The sequence below is a fragment of the Callorhinus ursinus genome, unplaced genomic scaffold (assembly GCF_003265705.2).
Source record: "Callorhinus ursinus isolate GAN/ISIS: 27379988/994484 unplaced genomic scaffold, GSC_fseal_2.0 scaffold98, whole genome shotgun sequence".
Classification (NCBI taxonomy): Eukaryota; Metazoa; Chordata; class Mammalia; order Carnivora; family Otariidae; genus Callorhinus; species Callorhinus ursinus.
This window is the reverse complement of record NW_027397160.1, coordinates 688,204-708,120: the sequence shown is the minus strand read 5'-3', so window position 1 is coordinate 708,120 and position 19,917 is coordinate 688,204. Positions and strand designations below refer to the sequence as shown.

Here is a 19,917-nt window from a genome sequence, read left to right as displayed (position 1 = left end):
GTGAGCAGGGGCCTCCCCTCCCTGGGCTCTGAGATGGGGGCGTCTCCACGGGGCCTCCATGGGCCACGGGGAGGTCAGAATCGGTCACATCTCCTGGCCACGTGTCCATACCCCCAGGGTCACGGAGGGGGCGGTCCCTGGGCAGATGATGCCCAAGCCGCTCACCTTGGGTCCCGGGAGGCCCCTCTGGCCTTTGGAGCCCAGATCTCCCTTTGGCCCGGCCGGTCCCTGTGGGGAGACAGAGGCAGGAATGAGGGTCACACGAGGGACCCTGTCCCACCACGGCTGCCTCCTGGTTCTAACCCACGTCAGGTGGAGGAGGGCTCACGACCCTTCACCCCGCGACCCCCACCCCAAGCCTCCGCCCTGGTCCCAGGGGGGCTTTGCTCAGGACCCGGGAGGTTCTTCGGCTTTGCGGGCCCCCTCTGGCGCTGGGCTTGCCAGGGGCTCCCGGCTGGCGCAGGACGGGCTGAGCAGCCACTTACAGGAAAGCCCGCGAACCCCGGCCTGCCCTGCAGGAGAGAGGGGCGGGTCAGTGCAGGGCGGGCGTGTGGACACGGGCTGCAGTTCTCACCGGGGACAGCTCACACGTACCTCAGGTCCCGGCACGCCTCCCAGCACTTTCTGTCGGCACGCCGGAGAGACACGGGACCGCGGAAGGAAGGAAGAGACAGCGTGTTTAGAACGAAAATCGAACTCCTCTTACAGGATCAACAAATCCACACAGAAACTAACTGTGCAAGAAAAACGGCCTCGATAGTCCTCCAGGCTCTGGCCTCAAGGTCCCTCAGATGAGGGGGGAAGCCAGCTGCCGGGAGCCTGCCCTGCAATGGAGAACCTTCCAGAGACCCTGGGGCCCAGGGCCAGTCCCCCACCTCCCTGCTGGGCCTGGGGGCTGGAGCGGAGCCGCCGGCATCGGCAGGAGCAGGGGGACCCCGGCAGGGCAGCTCTGTGAGGCCTGGCGGGAGGGGCCCTTTTCCATCTCGATTTTCTGCTACAGAACTTCTCTTTCTCTCTGGACACCCAGCCCGTATTTTTCTTCTCTTCTAAATAATGTAAAAGTCTCACCAGAATGAGACACAGTCACTGGTTCTGAATAGAACTTTGGGGGTCACCCTGGGTGGAGAGAGCCAGCGGCCCCAGTGGCCTCCCAGCTTCCCATGGGGTCAGGGCCAGGCCTGCACCCACTGCAGCCAGTGCTGGGGTACGGCGGGCAGAGTGCCTGCCCGGCCATGCAGTGTCCTTACATCCTGCTCCGACATGTAGACGACAGGCCCCGGGGGTCCGGGGGGTCCGGGGAGGCCAGGCTGCCCCACTCCATCCCTCCCTGGGTCGCCCTGGAAGAGAAAGCCAGTTTCCGGCACTCAGATTGCTTGCGGGGGCCTCTGGATTGTCAGGGCAGCTCTGGGAAGGACCCCCAACCCACCCAGGCCTTGGAAGGGGTTCCTGGAGCCTACAGGGTGTGAGGAGGCGCCCGCGGCTGAGGATGGCAGCCCTGAGACCCCCCCTCCATCCCAGCAGGGCAGGTTCCAAGCCAGCACCCAAGACTTGAGGGTCTTTGCCCCAAGCCTCCGAGGCCACACAGGTGGCAGGGGCAAGGGCGCCCCCGAGGCCTGGCCATGCACCTGCCCCGCTTGGGGACCCTGAGCCCCAACTTACTTTCTCTCCCTGGGTCCCTTTTTCTCCTTTGGGTCCCTGAAGAGATGGAAAGGAAACGGGTCACCTTAAACAGAAACTGACCCCCCTCCCCAGAGACCCCCGGCCACCAGCCCGGGCTCCAAGTGAAGATGTAAAGAGCGCTTCCTTCCTGGGGGGGAGGTGGTGGCGAGCCAGGCAGGCTGCACCCCCAGCCCATGGCCTGTGGAGCCGGGGTCTGAGCCCCTCAGGGTACAGAGAACTGGTCAGGAACCCCGGAGACCACACTGAGGCTCCGGCTTCGTCAGAGCAGCTCCTGCAGGGTGGTTCCCCCCACTACAGTCCTGGGGAGCCACTCACCTGGGCTCCGGCCGAGCCCTCTCTGCCAGGGAGGCCGGGGAACCCGGGAGGTCCTTCGGCCCCAACTTCTCCCTGTACCCAACACAGGGAGAGACGAGTGTCAGCCCACCGCTCAGCAAACCCTGGTGTCCGGGGGGCTGAGGAGGCTGGGGCTTCTGTGGGTCACCAGCTCACCCCTGAGGGTGACTCAGTCTAGTCGGCCTCCAGCCTCCTTCCTAGGAGCCCCGAGGGGCAGAGAAGGGGAGGGGACCGTGGTTGGACAGATTCCTGTGGTTCCCAAGGTTCACACCTTGGAGCCGGGAGGAAAGGGTCTGGGGTGAGGGGGTGGGGGTGTTGGGGGGAGGCGTCCTGGGGTGTCCTGGGGGTGTCCTGGGAGTGCCCAGGGAGGTGCTGGGGGGCAGATGTCCTGGATGGGGGTGTCCTGGGGGGTCAGTGTCCTGGGAGTTGCCTTGGGGGAGCGTGCCCTTGGGACAATCTTGGACTCTAAGGGATGAAGGCTGAGACCAGACAGCACAAGCAAGAACCAAAGGGAGAATGACCCTGGGTCTGGCCTTGGAGGTCACTCCATGCAAACCTCATCCCTAGTCTCTGTGGCTCCAGTGGGACGGGGCAATGGGGCCGATGGGGTCCCTCTTTGCTCCCGAATGGAGCTGGGAAAGATCCCCAATTTCGTGAACCCGAGAAAAGGCTCTTTCTTACCTTGGCGCCCGGTGGTCCAGTAATTCCAGGATCCCCCTAGAGTGGGAGAAGGGTCCCCATGAGTGCGGAGCATGGGCAGCCCACCCCCACGGCGGCGTCCACCCTCCTCCTCCTCCAGGAGGAAGGAAGGGAGGGCTAATGATGTGCATGGCCTCTCAGGGCCCCCTCCCCGCTCAGCCCAGAGCGGAGGGTCCCGGGGGCCGTGGGGAGCTATGCAGGCACAGTGGAGCCTAGACTGTTCTGGAAGCTGCACCTTTCGTTTGCCCCAAGGAGCAGCTCCACCAGATGACTCCATTCTTAAGAAAGTAAGCCAGTGTGTCTTTCTAAAGCGCAACCTTCGGAGACATCCCAGAGTTTTACAGATCAAAGCAAAACCTTCTAAGACAACATTCATCAAAGGAACTTTCTAAAACGTCCTCCAGTGGAGCCTGTACGCCCTTGAACCCATGTATCTGTGGGGACATGGCGTGCCCGAGGGGGGGCCCTCCTGGGGCCCCCTCCCCCCCCCGGCCACCCATGGGGAGGGGTGGGGGCCAGTGTCCTCCAGGGGGAGGGCCGGGGAGCAGAGAGCAAAGCAGGGAGGTGGGAGGAGTCCCCCAGGCGCCACCCCACTGCCCCAGAGCCTGGGAGGTGGGGTGGGGGCAGGTTCCTCCATCTTCCCAGGTGGGCAAGCACCCTTCAGATGCACAAAGGTGGGAACCACGCAGCTTTAGAAGGATGCCCCCCCAACACGGAAGTTGCGGATGGGACGAACGCCCCCCCCCCCGAACACGGAAGCTCAGGATGGGTGGTGCGTGATCGTCGATTCCCATTAGGGTTTTCCGTAGTTCACGCATCGCCCGCGATGGACTCAGGCTACTCCTCTAGCAGGGAGGGAGGGGGGCGCTCACTGACCTTGATTCCGGGCGGGCCGGGCGGTCCCTGCGGGGCAGAGAAGGAACAGAGCCTGAGCCCCTGCAGGAGGGTCTTCCTCCCACATGCGTCAGCAGCCCCGCGCGATTGCGGGAGCGGTGGTGTGTCCCCGGCACCAGCTGGACCCCTAAGGCAGCACACAGGCCGGCCGCCGGGGCAGTTGTGCCCGATGCCCTCCGTGGAGGTGGGCGGCCACTTGATGTGACGGAAGTGTCAGTGCATTTGAGCAGATGGACGGCCACTCGGTCCTGCTCTGGGCACTGGCCGCTGCAACTTTGCTGGGCCTCCGAGGGTCCCCATCTCCTCCACGGTCATAAAACAGCCCTGCCGACCCGTCCTGTGTACTGGGGTCTAGGACCCTAAAGAGGGATGGGACCTGTGCCCCCGGGACCTCGCTGCTGCCTCCCACCGGGTCCCTCTGCCCTCAGGCCACACAAGAGTGACCTGTCGCCGCTGGGATCACACCCCACTGGATGGCCAGGCAGCTAACTGCAACCGCCAAAGACTAGGAGTTTTAATACGTAAAAGGAAAGACACTGAATTAAACGGCAAATAGCTTATCAGAGGCTTTGTTTCCGCCCAAGAGAAGATTCTCATTAACGTTGCGGGGGGCTCACCCTCGCTGGGCAGAGTGTCTCCACCCACAGTGGGCGCTGGCGGAAGGGCGTCCCGGACGTCCAGCGCCCGTGACAGAGGCACTGCCCACCCCCGACGTGCCCCCCACCTGTCCTAAGTCCTGGGCACTGCAGGGTGTCGCTGGCTCCACCCAACCCAACCCCGACCGGCACAGATGTTAACAGCAGAACGAGGTGGGATTTCTCAGGAATGTGCCCATTTTCACTGAAAAAATTCTACTCAGGTCAGAAGTTTATTGTGTCCCCAAACTGGAGCCCTGCAGAGACTGGAGGACTGCTACCTTCCAGAAAGACCCATCTTTTAGGGCTCATTGCCCCCTGCCCACTCCCTGCTTGCAGAGTCCACTCCTGTCCTGAAGGCCCTGAGGGTGCCCAGTGCCCAGGAGTCAGCGGACTTGCTGGTCCCCGCTGGGGGACTGGTCCCAGGGACGGCCCCTGCCCCACACGCCCCCCTCCCCGAGAGCGGAGTGAGCCCCGCGAGGGTAGTACCTGCGACCCGCTGGCTCCTTGAGCCGTCGACCAGAAGGGTCCCCCAGAGCCTTCCATGTCATCCTGCGGAGAGCACAGGAGGGGCACCTGGGCCGGTGTCACTTACGGGAAGAGACCCCCCCTCGAGCCGGCCACCGACTCGGCCCTGGCTGAACAGGGCGGGCTCCAGGGGCCGAGGTCACCCGCAAGCAGGCGTCCTTGGCCCGAGGATAAGAAGCAGGGACCCTGCTGGGCCCGGGCAGCCCTCCTGAGTGTAGGTAATTGCTCAGGGGCCCTGAGCAATGACCGCTTGGGAAAACGCACGGCTGCTCCTTCCCACCCGCCACGGTTCCACCGTGTGGCACCGTCCAGGCACTGGCACGGTCAGGAGTCAGGCAGGGCCATAAATACCCTGCACTCAGTGAGCCTGTGGCTCGGACGGGGGCTCGGACGGGGGCAGGGACGGGGCTGGGACGCCGGCTCCACCCCGGCGCCGGGGAGACTGCCAGTTGGTGTGGGGTGCCCGGGGCTTGCCTGGGGGACAGCAGCAACTTGTACTCACAAACCCTGCGGCGAGTTCTGGTCCTGGTGGCCCAGGGGGTCCTGGGGGCCCTGGTGGTCCGGCTGGTCCGGGGGCTCCTGCCAAGCCATTCTCCCCAGGAGCGCCAACAGGCCCAGGGTCACCCTTGCTTCCCTGCACAGGTGGGGGAAGAGGACGTCCCCACCTGTGGCTAAGCCCCAAGAAGCAACCGCATCCCCTGTGCGCCCACTTTCCTCGTAGGCTTTTCAACAAATCTGAAAAGCTGACGAGAAATGGGGTTCCGCATAGCAAACCCAGCAGCACCTGTTCTTCCTCTGACTTTAGGAGACGACTATATCCACTTTACAAACGGAACCAGGAGAGGTGGGTCTATAGGACAGAGACCCCTGGCTCCCTACCAGAAGCCGCTGTTCTCCGCTTCCCCCGCCAACCTGGGCGTGGCCGTACTGCCACGGTTTCTCCCACGTCACGTGAGCCGAAGCAATGCGCGCCACTCTGTGACCCACGGGCGGTACGGTGCAAGACGGAAGGAGCCGAGGGTCCCGAATAATGGCAAGGAAAGGGGGTCGCTGACCTGAATATCTGCCCAGGACGCTGGCTGAGCAAGAAATAAACTACTTTGCCGAGTCAAAAAAAAAATAAAAATAAAAATGAAACAACAGAGGGAGACCCCCAGAGCACGCGCCTGAGATGTTCCCTCCAGGTCTGGTGCCAGGTGTGCACAGAGCACTCTGCTCCTGGCAGAGGAGGGTGGGGACGCGCTGTGGCAGGCGAGCGAGGGGAGGGCGCCCTGTGCAGCGATGGGGGAGGCAGATGGGGGCCCAGAGCGCATCTGGGGGGTGGAGAGCAGGGGGGCCTGAGGGTCCCAAGGCCAGGTGCCGGCCAGCGAGTGGGCAGGCGAGGGGCATGGGGATCTGAGACAGGGAGGGCCCCCCTGCAGAGGGCTGGGCTTGGCGCAGGGTTGGTCCCGAGGCTGGATGCACCGCCGCCTGGCCCAGCCCCACCCGACACCATCTCCCCTCATCTGCCAATGCAGGGACCACGGTTTTCTCTGGCTGTGAGGGACGCGGGCTCCACTGGCCCACAGCCAGGGCAGCAGAGTGACCTGCCCTGTCACGCACGCGGCACGCCCTCCGGAAGGCCCCTGCAGTGGGCTGGGGTCCCCTCTCTGCTTCCCACAGGCCTCAGAGGCAGCCCCCCGAGAGCTGGGGCCCCGGGCCCTCCGTGAGCTGCCCCTTCGGCTGGTGCTCACCCACGTTTGGTCTCGTTTAACAAATATTCAGCAGTTTTGACATATTACCACCCCCTTGACCTGAGGGCTAATTTTAGGGGAATCTTAAATTTTACTTTCTTGGTTTTAATCTTAGTGCCTTTTGGTCACATCAAAAAAGCTCAGCTAATAATGTTCGATCTTTGTAAAGCTTCTGTGTAAGCGTTTGTACTCTGGAATCTCCACCTGGGCCGCTCTTTTATATTTATTTTTTCCAGTTTCCCACTCAGTTGACAGCCAGGTTGTCTCGTCCTTACCTTAGGTCCTGGGGCGCCCACTTCACCCTGCACGAAAGAGACAACAATCACTCAAAGCAGACGACGTGCAGCCAGCGAGGGAAAAGCAAACAGTTTCACTCATTTTATCCCAACCCACGAGGCCACTGTTTGTCCCTGGTGCTGATCTCGTCCTGCCGCGGGAGTTGGATGCCTGCGAGCCGCTCCCGGGGTATGCGCGTCTAGAGCTCTGGGGGGTCTCTTCACGGCCCAGCACACCTGTGGGCTGTTGCCGTCCCCACTCCATTCCAGGCGGGACCGAGGCTCGGGGGGTGGGACTGACTGGCTGCCAAAGCCCCCAGCGGGAGAGCCCACCCAGCTATCCCCACGGGGAGGGCCCTGGGCACAGTGGGTTTCCGGACCGCGTGCCCCTGTTCAGCCCCACGCAGCCCGGAAGGATCGCACAGGACGGCCCACACCCCCATCCTAGAAAGCACAGACCCCAGGAAACTTCCAAATCAAGTGTCAGTATTACACAAAATCCCCGAGTGTGCTTGTCACCGTGAAGAAACACTGGGCACAGAGTCCTGAATTTTTGTGTAGTTCTCAGCCAACTCCAGACGCCACTGGCCCCCCCGGTCAGACCCTGGTGGCTTTGGCGGATGGTGGACGGTGGCCGCACCCTGCAGTAAGGCCACCTGCCTCCGTGTGGCCGCCTTGGTGGCTTTTCCCGTGTGCGGAGGTCACCTGGCCGCGCCCCCCGCCTGCACATGGCACTGCAGCTGGTCCCCCAGACTTACGGGGCTGCCTTTCTGGCCCATCTTCCCTGGTCCTCCTTCTTTTCCTGGAGGACCTGGTGGACCCTGGGGGAGAGAAAAGCAGAGTGTGGACCAGATGCAATTCAGTCACTGAGAAAGATTTATGGGTTAGCGGAGGATTATCTGGGCATATGCACTTCCTGAGAATCCAGGCTGCCGGAATGGTCCCCGGACGGGCCGGAGTCGTGGCTCACCAGAGACCTTGCCCACGTTTACAGGGTGCAGACAGCTCTGCTCAGTTTTTACATTTCTTTCCTTTCCTCTACTTTTGTTTGAGTTGATCAAAGAGCGGAGGGTGAGGGGCTGGTCACCCACACAGAGCGGCGTGCCACCCACGGGAGGACGCTGAATTATACGTCCGGAGCTTGCTGCCGAGCAAACACCACGTTATGCGCACCTGGTTCACGTGGCCCAACTGCAGTAGCTGGGAGCAGGGAGCCGTGGGGTTCTGAGCCCCCTCCCGTGAGGATTCGGGGAGTACGGGGTGGGGCTTGGTGTTCACCCCCCAGCCCAGGCCGAGCCCGGATGGGGAAAAGGGCAGGGGGGGCAGGAGGTCGGCCTTACCGGGGTGCCAGGAAGCCCAGGGGCCCCGTCCCGCCCGGGCACACCAGGAAGGCCTGCGGGTCCTGGGACGTCTGAGCTGTTCATCCCAAAGCGGCCTGGCTCTCCAGGCAGGCCTGGGACGCCCGGGGGTCCTGGGGGGCCAGGGAAGCCTCTGGGGCCCTGGACACGGAGAAACACAGGGTGATTATGGCAGCGCCTGCTGAGGGTCGCCTCCCCCCGCCACGGGATCCACTTGGGCACCAGTGCCGCCCCACCACAAGCACGTGGAGCCAGCAGGACCCAGGGACACTCACTCGGAGGCTCTCCAGGTCACCGCCGAACCCAGACCCCTCCATGTCAATGAAGGTCTGAGGGAAAGAGCCCACAGATGTGTCACTGGGAGCTCAGGCCCACCCACCCGGCCCCCGCCCCTTGCCTGATGCTCCTCGGGAGCATCGCCCACACCACCCACAGCTGGGAGTTTTCCAGCAAGAAGCTGCAAACGGGAAAGGCCCATGTCCCGCCGAAGGAAAGGAACCAGAGCCCAGCGGGCCCCACAGACCCCCCACGCCCTGCAGCCCGGAAGGCAGGAGCCAACTCGCGGGCCCGGAAACCCTCTTGGCAAGTCGGGTGAGTCTGAAGAAGGAGGCGCTGGGAGCCAAGTCGGGAAGGTGGTCCCTTGTCCTGGGGCATCGGGTGGGCCCCGTGCTGGAAGAGGCCGCAGCCTCGACTCACCAGCTTGTCATGTCTGAAGGAGGGTCCTGGTGGCCCTGGAGGCCCTTGGGGTCCCGGGGGTCCTCTTGGCCCAACCCCAGGGTCCCCCTGGGGACATAAGACACAGTCACATCAGGGTGCATGGCCCCCGAGGCAGCCAGGGCTGGAGAAGGTGACGCGCACAGCCCGCGGCCCAGACAGCTCAGAGGCTCACCTTCTCGCCCTTGGGGCCCGCGTCTCCCGGGGTTCCAGGGAAGCCCTGCGGCCCAGGGTCGCCCTGGAGGACAAAGACCAGCAGCCCAGTCAGGGAGGACGCGCCTCTGTGCCGCCGCCACCCACACTGCCGAAGACGTGTGGCCCGGACAGACAGCCGAGCCCCGGGAGAAGCCGCCGGAGAAGCATCCACATAACTTTGTATTTTTCTATCAACAGTGCGACTTGTATTTTCTCAGTAAAAGTTAAGCTGCATTTTCCAAAATGGCTTCATTTTGAAATCTCTGTGCTGAGTTGCGTTGACGGAGCGTCACAAGGTAAAAAGCCTGAGGGTCTCACACAAACGTGACAGATCAACCTGGCTCTGGAGGAAAAGCCCACTTACCGGTCTCCCATCTTCACCGGGATCCCCCTGGAACGTGCGAGAGAACCGTTAGCGACAGAGAGCTACACCCATCTTCCCCACGCCGATCGGAACACAGCCCGGAGCCCCGCTCTCCAAGCCCCGTGGAGGGGCGGGGGGTGGAGATGGAGATCCTCCCTCCGAGCGCGCACGGGCTGGCCCTGCCGGCGGCCTCCCTGACCGCCGACCGCCGTCCGCCTCCCGGAGCGGGGAGGATGCAGCCTCACGGTCAGGGCCGTCCCGAGGCCTCCATCCTGGGGCCTGCTGCTCTACCACATCAGTGCACCTGCCCCCTCCTGCCCAAGCCCCTCACCCCAGCCTGGCCCCGGGAAGGTGGACTCACCGGCTCACCGTCCCTTCCGGGGGCACCATCCTTCCCCGGAGGCCCCAGGGGGCCAGGGGGGCCCTGCGGCCCGGGTACAGGCCATGCATGGGGACTCTGCACTGCAGGACCCTGGGAACGAAGAGGCGAGGGCACAGGCTGGGGGCCTACGGCTGCACCTCCCGAGTCCCAGGGGACATGCACAGGACACACAGCGGGTCCTGGCACCAACAGGGCCAGCCACGGGCTCCTAGAGCCGTGCGGGGCTGTGGGGCCCCCGGGTGTGGGCCCAGGAGGAGCCCAGAGGAAGGGGTGCAGCCCCAGGAGCTGTACCCAGGTCACCTGTGAGTGGACTAGAAGCACTGACTGCCCTGGGGTCAGGGGAGGGGGCCTCACCTCTTCCAGGCCTCCCCCAGGGCTCCAAACGCTCCCTGTGGTGACCGCTTCCAAGCCGGGGCGGATCCGAGCTGGGGGAGGTAGAGGCGGCCGTCATACCCCGGAGCATGGCCCAGGCTGCACCCTGGGCTTGCTGCCCCGACCCCAAGCTGCCTGCAGTCCCAGGACCCAGCCAGCCTGGAGCCCAGCCATGTCCCCCGACACGCACACGCGCGCACACATGTACGCACGCACAGGCACACGTGCACATGGACACGCGTTTGGACAAGCGCACGCGCGCACACACGTCGTTCCTTCTCTCACCAAACCCCTGAAGTTTGCTGTATTCATCACAGCCCTCCCTCCAGAGTACCACACGTCCCCCAAGAGCGAGGACACTTTCTGACGCCGGATGGCCACACTCAGGATGTTTTGTGCTGTTATATACGGTGACTGAACACACAGCTCAGGTTCAAGTGTCTCCATCGGCCCAACGCCGTCCTCTGTAGCTTCTTCCTGGGGACGGTTGAGGGTGGAGGTTCCAGGATCCCAGGAAGTGTCCTGCCCGTGGGCCGAGTGCAGCCAAATCAGCCTCTGCAGGGCCCGGAGCTGCAGACATTCCCACAGGGCTCCGGGCAACAAGACAACGCAGACACGGAACCACAGTGCCCAGGCGCCCGAGAGACTGGCTCCCGGCTCGTCCTGGTCATCCAAGAACGGGGGCCAGGATGGGCACCTTCCCCTTTGTGACCGACAAGGAATTTGGGGGGGCACTAAGGCTGCTCCCCCAATCCTTCATCCACTGGGGTTGGCACGGCCAAGCCAGTTCGCAGACCTGGGGCTCACGTGGCAGTGAGGCCCGTTTGCTGAGGGAGGTTGGGAGAAATCTCTCTCCCCTCACTGGGCAGTGTCTCGGGCGGCGCATGGAGACCGCATGGGATCTGAAGCCCTTTAGGTAACCAGGGACAGGCGCTCACGCTGTCCAGGGCTGTACCCACCTCCCCCACCAGCACAGCTGTGCAGGACCCTGTCCCACCTTCAGAATAAATCGGAGCCGTGTCCACGTTCCACGGTGTGGGGTGCTGGCTACTGCTTTGACCATAGCCCTTAACCACCCCACCAGTGCCTCCTGGATGCCCCTGAGCCCAGCTGACTCGCAGTCAGACACCGCCCACCGGGGACCCACCGCGAGTCTCAAGTCGGTGCAGGAGGGCAGCCCGGCCCCTTCCCCACAGCGGACGGCATGGGGTGCAAACTTCTCAGGCCCGTATTCCAAATACTAACATGATTTAGGGCAAAATAAAAATCTCTGCATTGGCGAACATTTAAACAGCAAAACCTTGCTGAAAGAAAGCAAAGGAGAGAAACTGTGCTTGGAAGACTCGGTGCTGCTAGGCTGCCCGTGCCTCCCCCAGGGCAGGCTAGGGCGCCGGAGACATCCCAGCCTCAGCTCCAGCTGGCCGTCCTCACAGAAACTGACAAACCGAGTCTAAAATGCATAAGAAAATGCAAAGGACATAGAAAACCAAAGCAGCTTCCCAAAGAAAGAGCAAATTTGGAGGACTCACACAACGTCATTCCAAGACTTATTTACAAAGCTACAGGAATCAGGATGGTGTGGTGGTGTTGTCTGGATAGTCAGATGGACTCACGGAACAGCACCGGAGTCCAGAAACCAACGCACGCTTAACAAAGGCACAGACTCAGCTCAGCAGGAGAATGGAAGGTCTTTCCAATAAAGGGGAGGGGAGGGAGAACCGTACTTTGCCAAATACCAAACTGGACTCAAAGTGGATCATAGAGCAAAATGCAAAACCTGGAACCGTAACGCTACCAGAACAGGTCAGAAAACCTTTGTGACTCTTCGGCCATGACAAGAGAGGTGCGATCCATAAATGAACGAATTGGAGTTTCATCAAAATTAAAAAACTAACCCATTCTGCTCTTCTATCGACACTATTAACAAAATGAAAAGATAAACCACAGACTGAGAAAATATTTGCAGAACACATGCCTGACGAAGGCGTGCCATCCCAAGCATGAAGAACTCCCAACCCTTGGGGTCGGGAACACACGCAGCCTGTTAAGATCGGAACAGATTCTTCACTGAAGACAACGCGTGAATGGCACACAAGCACGTGGAAAGGTGCTCAACAGTGCCAGTCACCGGGGACAGGCTGGTGACAACGGCACGAGCCGCCCCGCGCACCTGCTGGGACAGTTTGAGGCAGAGTGGCCACGCCCAGCGCCGCCCAGGAGCAGCAGGCAATGGCGTCTGGAGCAGCTACCTTGCAAAAGAGTTGGCAATTTCTTCGATCGTGAAATGCACCCATGCCGCGGCCCAACCGTTCACCCCGAGGTGCTGACTGGGGCAGATGGGAGCAGGTGTCCCCCCAGGGGCTTGCCCTGGAAGCCCACAGCATCTCCCACTGTAACAGCCCCAAAGTGGAAGCGACACAAGTGTCCACCAGCAGCTGAGTGGACAGACAGCTCTGGGTCCGTCCACATGAGGAGGCCACGCGAACCATCAGTGCAAATCACAGCATGACGGAGCTCAGCACAACGGTGCTGAGCCAATGGATCCAGACAAACAGGCACTGGAGTGTGAGTCCACATAGGTAACATTCTAGAAAACGCCTGCGTCTGCAGCAACAGAAAGATCAGGTGTCGCTGGGGACGGGGGTGGGGGCAGCACGGAGGGACTGCAGGGCGCGAGACGTCCATCTAGGGCTGGTGCACGCGGTCACGCCTTCCTTGTGATACTTTCACGGGCAACACACAGGTCAAAACTTATCAGATTGCATGTTTTTTTAAATGTATGCTGATCGTACTAGAAACAAAAACAAGAAGTGACCCCAGGCCCATCAGGGCTGTAGCCTTGGCCTGAGAGCACAGGGAGGCTGGGGTGGGGAGGACCCTGTGGCCCGGCGCGGGGGTGAGTCCCTCACTTGGGACCTTGAGGGGCTGGACTCTCTGCCAACCTCGCCTGGCTTGGCTGCAGCCTCGGGGAGCAGGTTTGTAACCACCACCACCAGCACCAGGTCCTTAGAGGAAGGGCACAAAGAACGTGAATGGCAGGGTCCTGGGGGACCAGCTGCCAAGTCTCTAAGTTTCTAAGCTGCACTGAGCATGTATTAATTCAGTAATTTTTTGAACGCAGTAAACGCTTTTCTCTAAAATAAAAAAAATGTCTACATACTTTTCTACAATCTTGATATAAGTGTGGAAGGCAGAACCCTGAAAAAGTCTCCCTAGGCTTGCTGGCCCCTGCTTGCCCCATCAGACACGAATCTAGCACTGCTGTGAGAGCTCTCTGGAGGTGTAACTTAGAGGTTCCTGAGTAGCTGACTTACAGGTAGGGAGATTAACCTGGATTATTGGGGTACAACCCAACAATCACTCAAGGCCCCAGAATTGCAGAGGTAGGCAGGAGGGGAGGTTCGGGAGATTCAAAGCATGAGGAGGACTCCACCTGCCGTGATTGGCTTGGAAGATGTATGGGTGACTGGGAACAGAGGCACGTGGGCTGCCCCTAGAACCTAGGGCTGATCCCTGGGGAACCTCCACCCCACAGCTGCAGGGACCTGAGTTCTGCCAAAGAGCAGGGAGCGGGTCCTCTGCAGGGACCTCTGGGAGAAGACACAGCCCGGGGACCACGAGGGAAGACGCGGGTGCCTCCCAAGGAGCCACGTTTGTGGTGATCCTTTGGCGGCGACAGACGGGGGACATTCTCAGCACACCCGCGGCACGGCGGCCTGGCCTCTGGCAGGTCCACACCTGCAGCCCCACCCCCACCCCGGCCAGCAGACCCCCATGGCCACCAGGGGAAGTCCCCGACCCCAAATGCCGACCTGGGGCAGGCCTACTTCGTGGATGTCCCGGGCAGAGGCCGATCTGTCCAACGATTTGTGCCCCTTCAAAGCCAACCCTTGTGTCCCAGCGAGAGCCTGCAGCACCTTCGGACGGCCCCACAAACCCCCACCAGCAACAGCAACACACGAAATGAACCGTGGAGACAAGGCCAGGCCCAGCAGCGGCTCCGAGCTGACTCTGCTGGGGCCACAGGGGGCCAGGCGGGCGCTGACCGCTCCCCCCGCTTTGCACGTGTCCCCGACGGACAGAGCCCCTCGCTGCCCGTGCACACGCCACCGAACGGTTTTACCTCCCAAGGAAGACACCGTGGTTTCTTCCTCAATTTCTTCAGTTCTGGAGTCTTCCACATCTCTGCCTGCAGCCAAGGGCGGAGAAGTGACCGGGGGAGCCTCGGGGAGGCTGGGTTTGGGCGACGGACCCTGGCAAGGTGAGAGTGGGAGAGACGGCTCCATTATTCGGCAAACGCAGATGTGCTGTGCGTGCACGCGCGGCCGACCTGCCAGCTTATGTGGTTTGTAAGATAAGATCCTCACAGATTCTTACAGAAAGATGGGAACGAAACACCAGGGGCTTCATCCTAGGGAGACGCGCCAGGGACCCCACAGCTGTCTTCTCCTAAACAGCCCGTGGGGACAGGGTCCCCCGAATGCCCCGAGCTGGAGGTCTTCCTGTGTGCCAGGGACGAGAACCTGCCCCGCTCGCTCAGGCCCCGGGACAGCCCCTCACTGACGCTCAAGGGCCACAGCTCCTCCCCGAGGTCAGGGACCCGCCTGGGGGGCCTCACAGACACCTGGGAGGGGGGGCGGGAGCCTCCAGCATTTCACCACACAGACGGCACGGGGCTGCAACTTGTCCTTGGCAGGGGCCATGACCCAGCACTTCACAGCCAAGGCCGGGTGACTGACACCCACCCTTGAGGAGATCAGGCCAGCCCTGCTCTGCAACCCCGTCTTCCGGGTCCCCCAGGCCCACTGGAGCCTCAAGGATGTGGGCACCAGCACGCCCATGTTCAACTACGCAGTCAGGAGGCTTCCTGCAACTGCCAGACCCACATTTGGCATGAGCTCTCTGGTGACTCTGCAGGTCAAGGCCCTTGGTGACCGTCATTCCTGGGAGGCCAGTCTGAGTGCTGGACACCAGGCCTCCCCCTGCAGCCATGGCCCCACTGATGCGGGGGAGATGCCCTGGGACCCCGAGCCCTGGCGGGCCACCCGACACCCCAGAGCCTCTGAGCACGAGAATGCGGAGGCGGAGGCCTGGCCATGGAGAGCAGGTGGGGAGACCTGGACGCCGCGCGCGCCCTGGGCTGGCCTGCCTACCCTGTGCCAGCTGTGGCCCAGTCCTCTGCGCTCAGGGAAGCCACCACCGCCGGCCAGCGGGCCAGGTTTCCCAACCCGGGGCCTGGGCGGGCGGGGCTTCCCAGCTCGAGCGCGGCAGGCTATGGGGCGGAGGGCGAACACGCGTGACCCGTTCTGGTCCTTGGCTCCTCTAGCCCACCAGGAGAGGCCACAAAGCCCAAAGCCCTGGCACTTCACGCTGCGGCCATGGCAGAACTTGGACCCCCGTTTCTGTGGGGGCTCTGCATCCTGATGCTCTGGTTGGCACCAGGGAACCCTGGGGAGATGGGAGCTCGGTGGGTGAAGGGGCGACGGCCCAAATCCAGCCCCCAACTGCGAGGAACCCAGAGGCCGTCTGACGCAGGCGGGGGCCATCACGGGCACTACGCACGGACGCCGTGTCCTAGGGGCCCGCCGGGCACCCTCCCAGGGCTGCTCTGGCCAGTGCAAGGCCAGGAGGTCCCCAGCGCCCCCTGTGGGTGGAGCTCGGCACCCTGCCCGTCCCGGCCCCTCAAGTGTGCAACAAGTGTGCAAGCCGGGGGACGGGGCAACTGGAGGTGGGCTGAGGGGAAGGGCAGAGGCAACACGTTCGTGCAAACGGATAAAGGCCGCCGTTTCCATCCTGCGGATTATTCGGCTGGTGGGAGCCGGGTGAGCTCTGACTCGGCCTCTGGAACTTTCCTCAGCGTAATACCTACCATTAGCACTCTGTGGCCCTCACAAGCTAATGTAGAGGCGTAAACAGAACAAGGTCACCCCAGAGACCCAGGGAGCCTTTAGAATCAGAAACCTTATTTTAAATCCCTCACGACAGAGATAAGAGGGCGCATCTCCTGGAGGGGCCACCTGAGTCCCAGGGTTCCGGTGTCCAGCTGGGAATGTGTCCTCAGGTCCCAGGGAGCCCACGCCAGTCTCCCACGCGTGCGCTCACACAGCCCCACTGCTGGGCAGGGTCCCGGGTGGGCAGCCCCCGCCAGGACCTCAGGAGGGCAGCCTCGGCTTCACAGCACTCACCGACTGCTCCCTGAGAGGCTCCCGGGTCTCCTCCAGCCCGCTCCCGAAGTCTCCAGACACCTGAGGGCGTGCAGGGAAGGAGGGAGCCGTGACCAAACGCATCCCCGTGCAGGGTTAGCCTGGCCGCCGGCGGGCACGCCCGTCAGACCCACGCAGAACAGTGAACGCGGTCCTTTTCTCGACTTGTCGTCCCGTTCTGGGTACACTGTGCTGGGAAACAGCCAGAGGACAGAGGCCCTGCACAGGGGGCTCCAGCACGGTCTGTCAACACGGAGGCCGCGGGTGGACGGCCTGATGGCGCCGAACAGAGTGGCCCACGGCCGCGGGACATGTGACCTGTCCTTTCATCTGTGCTTGCGCACACGGCTGACGGCCTCACTCTGTCCATGGCCGTGGGGTCACCAGGGCATTTTCCGCTCTGGATTCTCCCCGGGAACGTCGGCCCCATGCACACACACGTGCACATCCGGCCAGGGCGACTACCAGCGACCGTAGCACCCACCTGGCTCTTCTAGGGATTGTTTTTAACGCTCTGGACTCGGTATGAGTTTTTAAGCGGAGAGTTCTAGGCAGGAAAGGTTCTTTCGGTGTTATGAGTGAGTGAAAGCATGGTCCCATTCATTCATGGCCCCAGGTTCTTGGGACCCAGAGAGCATTTTTCAGAGAAGGCCTTTCCAGTGCCACCGCTTCGGGCTCCCAGCAAGCGCACGCCCTGGGCCCTCCGCCCTCGGGGAACAGTGGGGGGGGGGAGGGAGCCCCGTACTCACCCTGCCGCCGCCCTCATCATCTTCCTCCAGACAGTGCAGGGGGCTCACGTGGGGGTCCCCGCGCACCCTCAGCTCCGCGATCACCCCCTGAAGGCAGAGGGAGGGAGGAGCCACGGTCAGTCCCGAGGCAGGTGGTGCAGCAGGCCGGCACTCGGCGCGGAGCCCCGCGCCGCCGCCGGGGGTGATCTCAGTGGGGACACAGAGCGGCGCAAGAAGGTCCAGGACGAAGCCGTCTCAGAGAGTGGAGCTCGCTCAGGTCGCTCCCCCTGGGGCTCCAAAAGCACCCGCATGAGGGGACCTGGAATGGAGGCGGGCTCCCAGAGAGCGCTGCGTGAAACAGGCCACACCGGCCCAAGGTCACCAGTGCACGTGTCTCCCCCAAACCAAGCGGGGCTGGGGCCTCGGGAGGTGGTGACGGCAGAGGGGGAGCTGCGTGTGGCCCTGGCTACTTCGGGCACCGCCAGAGGCCATGACCGGAAACCAGCAGGCGTGCCCCAGGGCGCGGGTGGCTCAGACCACCCAGGCAGAGTCAGAGGGGTTGCTCCCCTGGACGCGCCTTCCAGGCTGAGCCACCGGGCCTCTTGGGCCACTTGCCGCAAGGTTTCCCTGCTGGGAAACGGTGAGTGTCCACACGTGTTTTCCAGTGTTTTCTTTGTTTCTCGTGTAACATTTTAACCCCGGGGACGTACGCCGGTGCGTTTCTCCCAAATAGAAGCCATACTTGGTCAGTCTGAGAGGTGCGTCTGAACCACTGCGGTGATAGAAAGGCCTGGGTCCGGGGCCGGCTGGTGAGCACTCCGTGTCCGTCCCGACCGCGGTGCGTCGTGCTGGAGTCGACCCCCGCAGGACACGGAGGGCTGAGCCATGCCCAGTGCTACGCACACCGAATGCCATTCAGCTGGTGTTGGCAAGCCGCGTGCTGGCCCCACCTGCGTTATTCAGTTTATTCCTCCAAATGACCCTCAGACTCCCTTCATCAGCTGACCCTCGACACCCTGACCCGCCTGCTCCACACCCACAAGGAGCATGTGACAACAAACCAGCAGCACCCCACCGAGTCCCCAGCTCAGCCCTGCCTGAGGGCTCCACTTGCTTCCCAAGGCTGCCTCCTCCAGGAAGCACTCCTGGATCCCTACCCAGGAGGATTCGCACCTCGGGGGCTGGTTCTGCCTGAGTCTATCTGCTCCCTCCCCCCCCCAGCTGTTGACAGTGAGGCCTGTGGGGCCGCGTCCCATCTCTGAGTGTGTCACACATTCACATGGATATGCCTGATATGCACAGGTGTGCACATGTGTGTGCATCTGTCTGTGCTTATGTGTGTGTGATCTGCACATGCGTGCTCGTTCATGCACATACCCCTGTTCCTGGGAGGCCAATGAGGATGGCTGGACCCAGGGACCCAGGCGGGACTTGGGGGGAGGAAGGCAGCTGTCGCCCCACAGTTACCATGAGGTCCTCATTTTCCCAGCACACTTGTGGCTGGGCCAGTGCCCCAACTCGCAGGGGAGGGAGGCGGCTGAGGACACGGGTGGGAAGCAGCTGAATGCAGGCAAGCGATTCCCACTCGGCGGTGCACACACGACACCCTCCTTCGCAGGTACGCACAACGGGGCCAGCTCGGGAAGATCAGAGACAGGAATTGCCGTGGCTCCGTGGTCCACACTGTGGACTGTGGCTCCAGGATGGTCATCGGTTCCAGAAGGTTCTTCGGGGTGGCCAGGTGACGTCCAGGCCTTGTAGCACTCCCAGGGAAGCTGACAGACAGCAGCCAGACCATGGGGTTGGGGGAGTCAGGGGTGGGGGCGGGGTGGCCGTCCATGGGCCTCTCCCTGGGCTGGTGGGTGGCTGCATTGCAGGGGGGTGGTGGTGGCATCCTTCTGGAAGCATGCAGCCAAGAACTCCATCTCTTTAAGGAAGAAAGCCACCAGGCACAGACAGCGTGGTCTCTGGTGGCCAGAGAATAGCCCTCAATGTTTCAACCAAACCAGCAGTGGCCTGCGTCTAACCCTGAGCCCAGCAGGCCCCCGTTCAGATCCAGAACCACCCTCAGTGCTCCTTGCCTCCTCCTGCCACCGCCCCCCCCCCCGGGGACAAAGCTGTCCTGCAGTGTCCCCACAAAGCACAAGGTCAGAGTGGGGCCCAGCCCTGCTCACAGTGGTCACTGGAGAACCCACCGCAGAGCCATCAGCGGGACTTAGGGAGGGCCTGACGGACCACTTGGGACTTGTGCTGAGAGCTCCTCTTGGGGGCCTGGGGCCCTGAGCCCCTGTGAACCACTGCGGATAGAAGAGAGGCAGCATGGGGACTGGCTGCAGGCCGGCACCCACTGGGGCTGGGGCTGCAGGATGAGGGAGAGACAGTCCACATCCTGGTGGGGGAGTCGCTGTGCACAGTGGTTGGTATGCTTGAGAAACAAGTGACCTTCCTTCAAATTCTGGGATGCTCCAACTACCATGGGGGGTGGCCAAGCTGTGTGGAAGAGGTGTGCAAGCGTGTGTGTGAGAGCTTTGTGTGACGGGTTATGTGCAAGCATGTGTTTACGTGTGCACACAGTGAAAAAATAGCCTAGGTGGGGCCATCACACAGCTTGTGCACGTATCTAGCACGTGTGTGCCTGTGAGCAGGTGTGTGCATGTCGGCACGTGTGTGCACATGTGTGCATGTAGTGAGTGTGTGTGCGTGTACACATGTGTGTGGACAAGTGTGCACCTGTGTGCATGTGAGCGCATGTGTGCATGCAATGAGAGCATGTGTGTGCATGTGAGCAGTGTGTGCCCATGAGCACGTGTGTGCAGACCAGGAG

At 62.4% G+C, this 19,917-nt stretch overlaps 1 protein-coding gene across 9 annotated transcripts in view; it reads right to left on the bottom strand.

Moving 5' to 3' along the window:
* The window catches only part of COL18A1 (collagen type XVIII alpha 1 chain), an 87,177-nt gene that overhangs the window by 12,494 nt on the left and 54,766 nt on the right, over positions 1-19,917 (bottom strand). For 8 of the 9 annotated variants that reach the window (XM_073888891.1, XM_025863397.2, XM_025863392.2 and 5 more), the window contains 22 exons: positions 17,115-17,201; positions 16,348-16,407; positions 14,286-14,415; positions 10,145-10,215; positions 9,770-9,880; positions 9,409-9,435; positions 9,025-9,087; positions 8,832-8,918; positions 8,411-8,464; positions 8,118-8,276; positions 7,536-7,598; positions 6,778-6,804; positions 5,272-5,403; positions 4,731-4,793; positions 3,589-3,615; positions 2,695-2,730; positions 1,996-2,067; positions 1,660-1,695; positions 1,248-1,337; positions 595-624; positions 486-512; positions 166-228 (listed from right to left, as the gene is read on the bottom strand). In XM_073888891.1, the coding sequence (XP_073744992.1) occupies positions 166-228; positions 486-512; positions 595-624; positions 1,248-1,337; positions 1,660-1,695; positions 1,996-2,067; positions 2,695-2,730; positions 3,589-3,615; positions 4,731-4,793; positions 5,272-5,403; positions 6,778-6,804; positions 7,536-7,598; positions 8,118-8,276; positions 8,411-8,464; positions 8,832-8,918; positions 9,025-9,087; positions 9,409-9,435; positions 9,770-9,880; positions 10,145-10,215; positions 14,286-14,415; positions 16,348-16,407; positions 17,115-17,201 (1,515 nt within the window). The remainder of the gene's footprint in view (positions 1-165; positions 229-485; positions 513-594; positions 625-1,247; positions 1,338-1,659; positions 1,696-1,995; positions 2,068-2,694; positions 2,731-3,588; positions 3,616-4,730; positions 4,794-5,271; positions 5,404-6,777; positions 6,805-7,535; positions 7,599-8,117; positions 8,277-8,410; positions 8,465-8,831; positions 8,919-9,024; positions 9,088-9,408; positions 9,436-9,769; positions 9,881-10,144; positions 10,216-14,285; positions 14,416-16,347; positions 16,408-17,114; positions 17,202-19,917) is intronic. The other variant, XM_073888888.1, reaches the window with a different exon arrangement.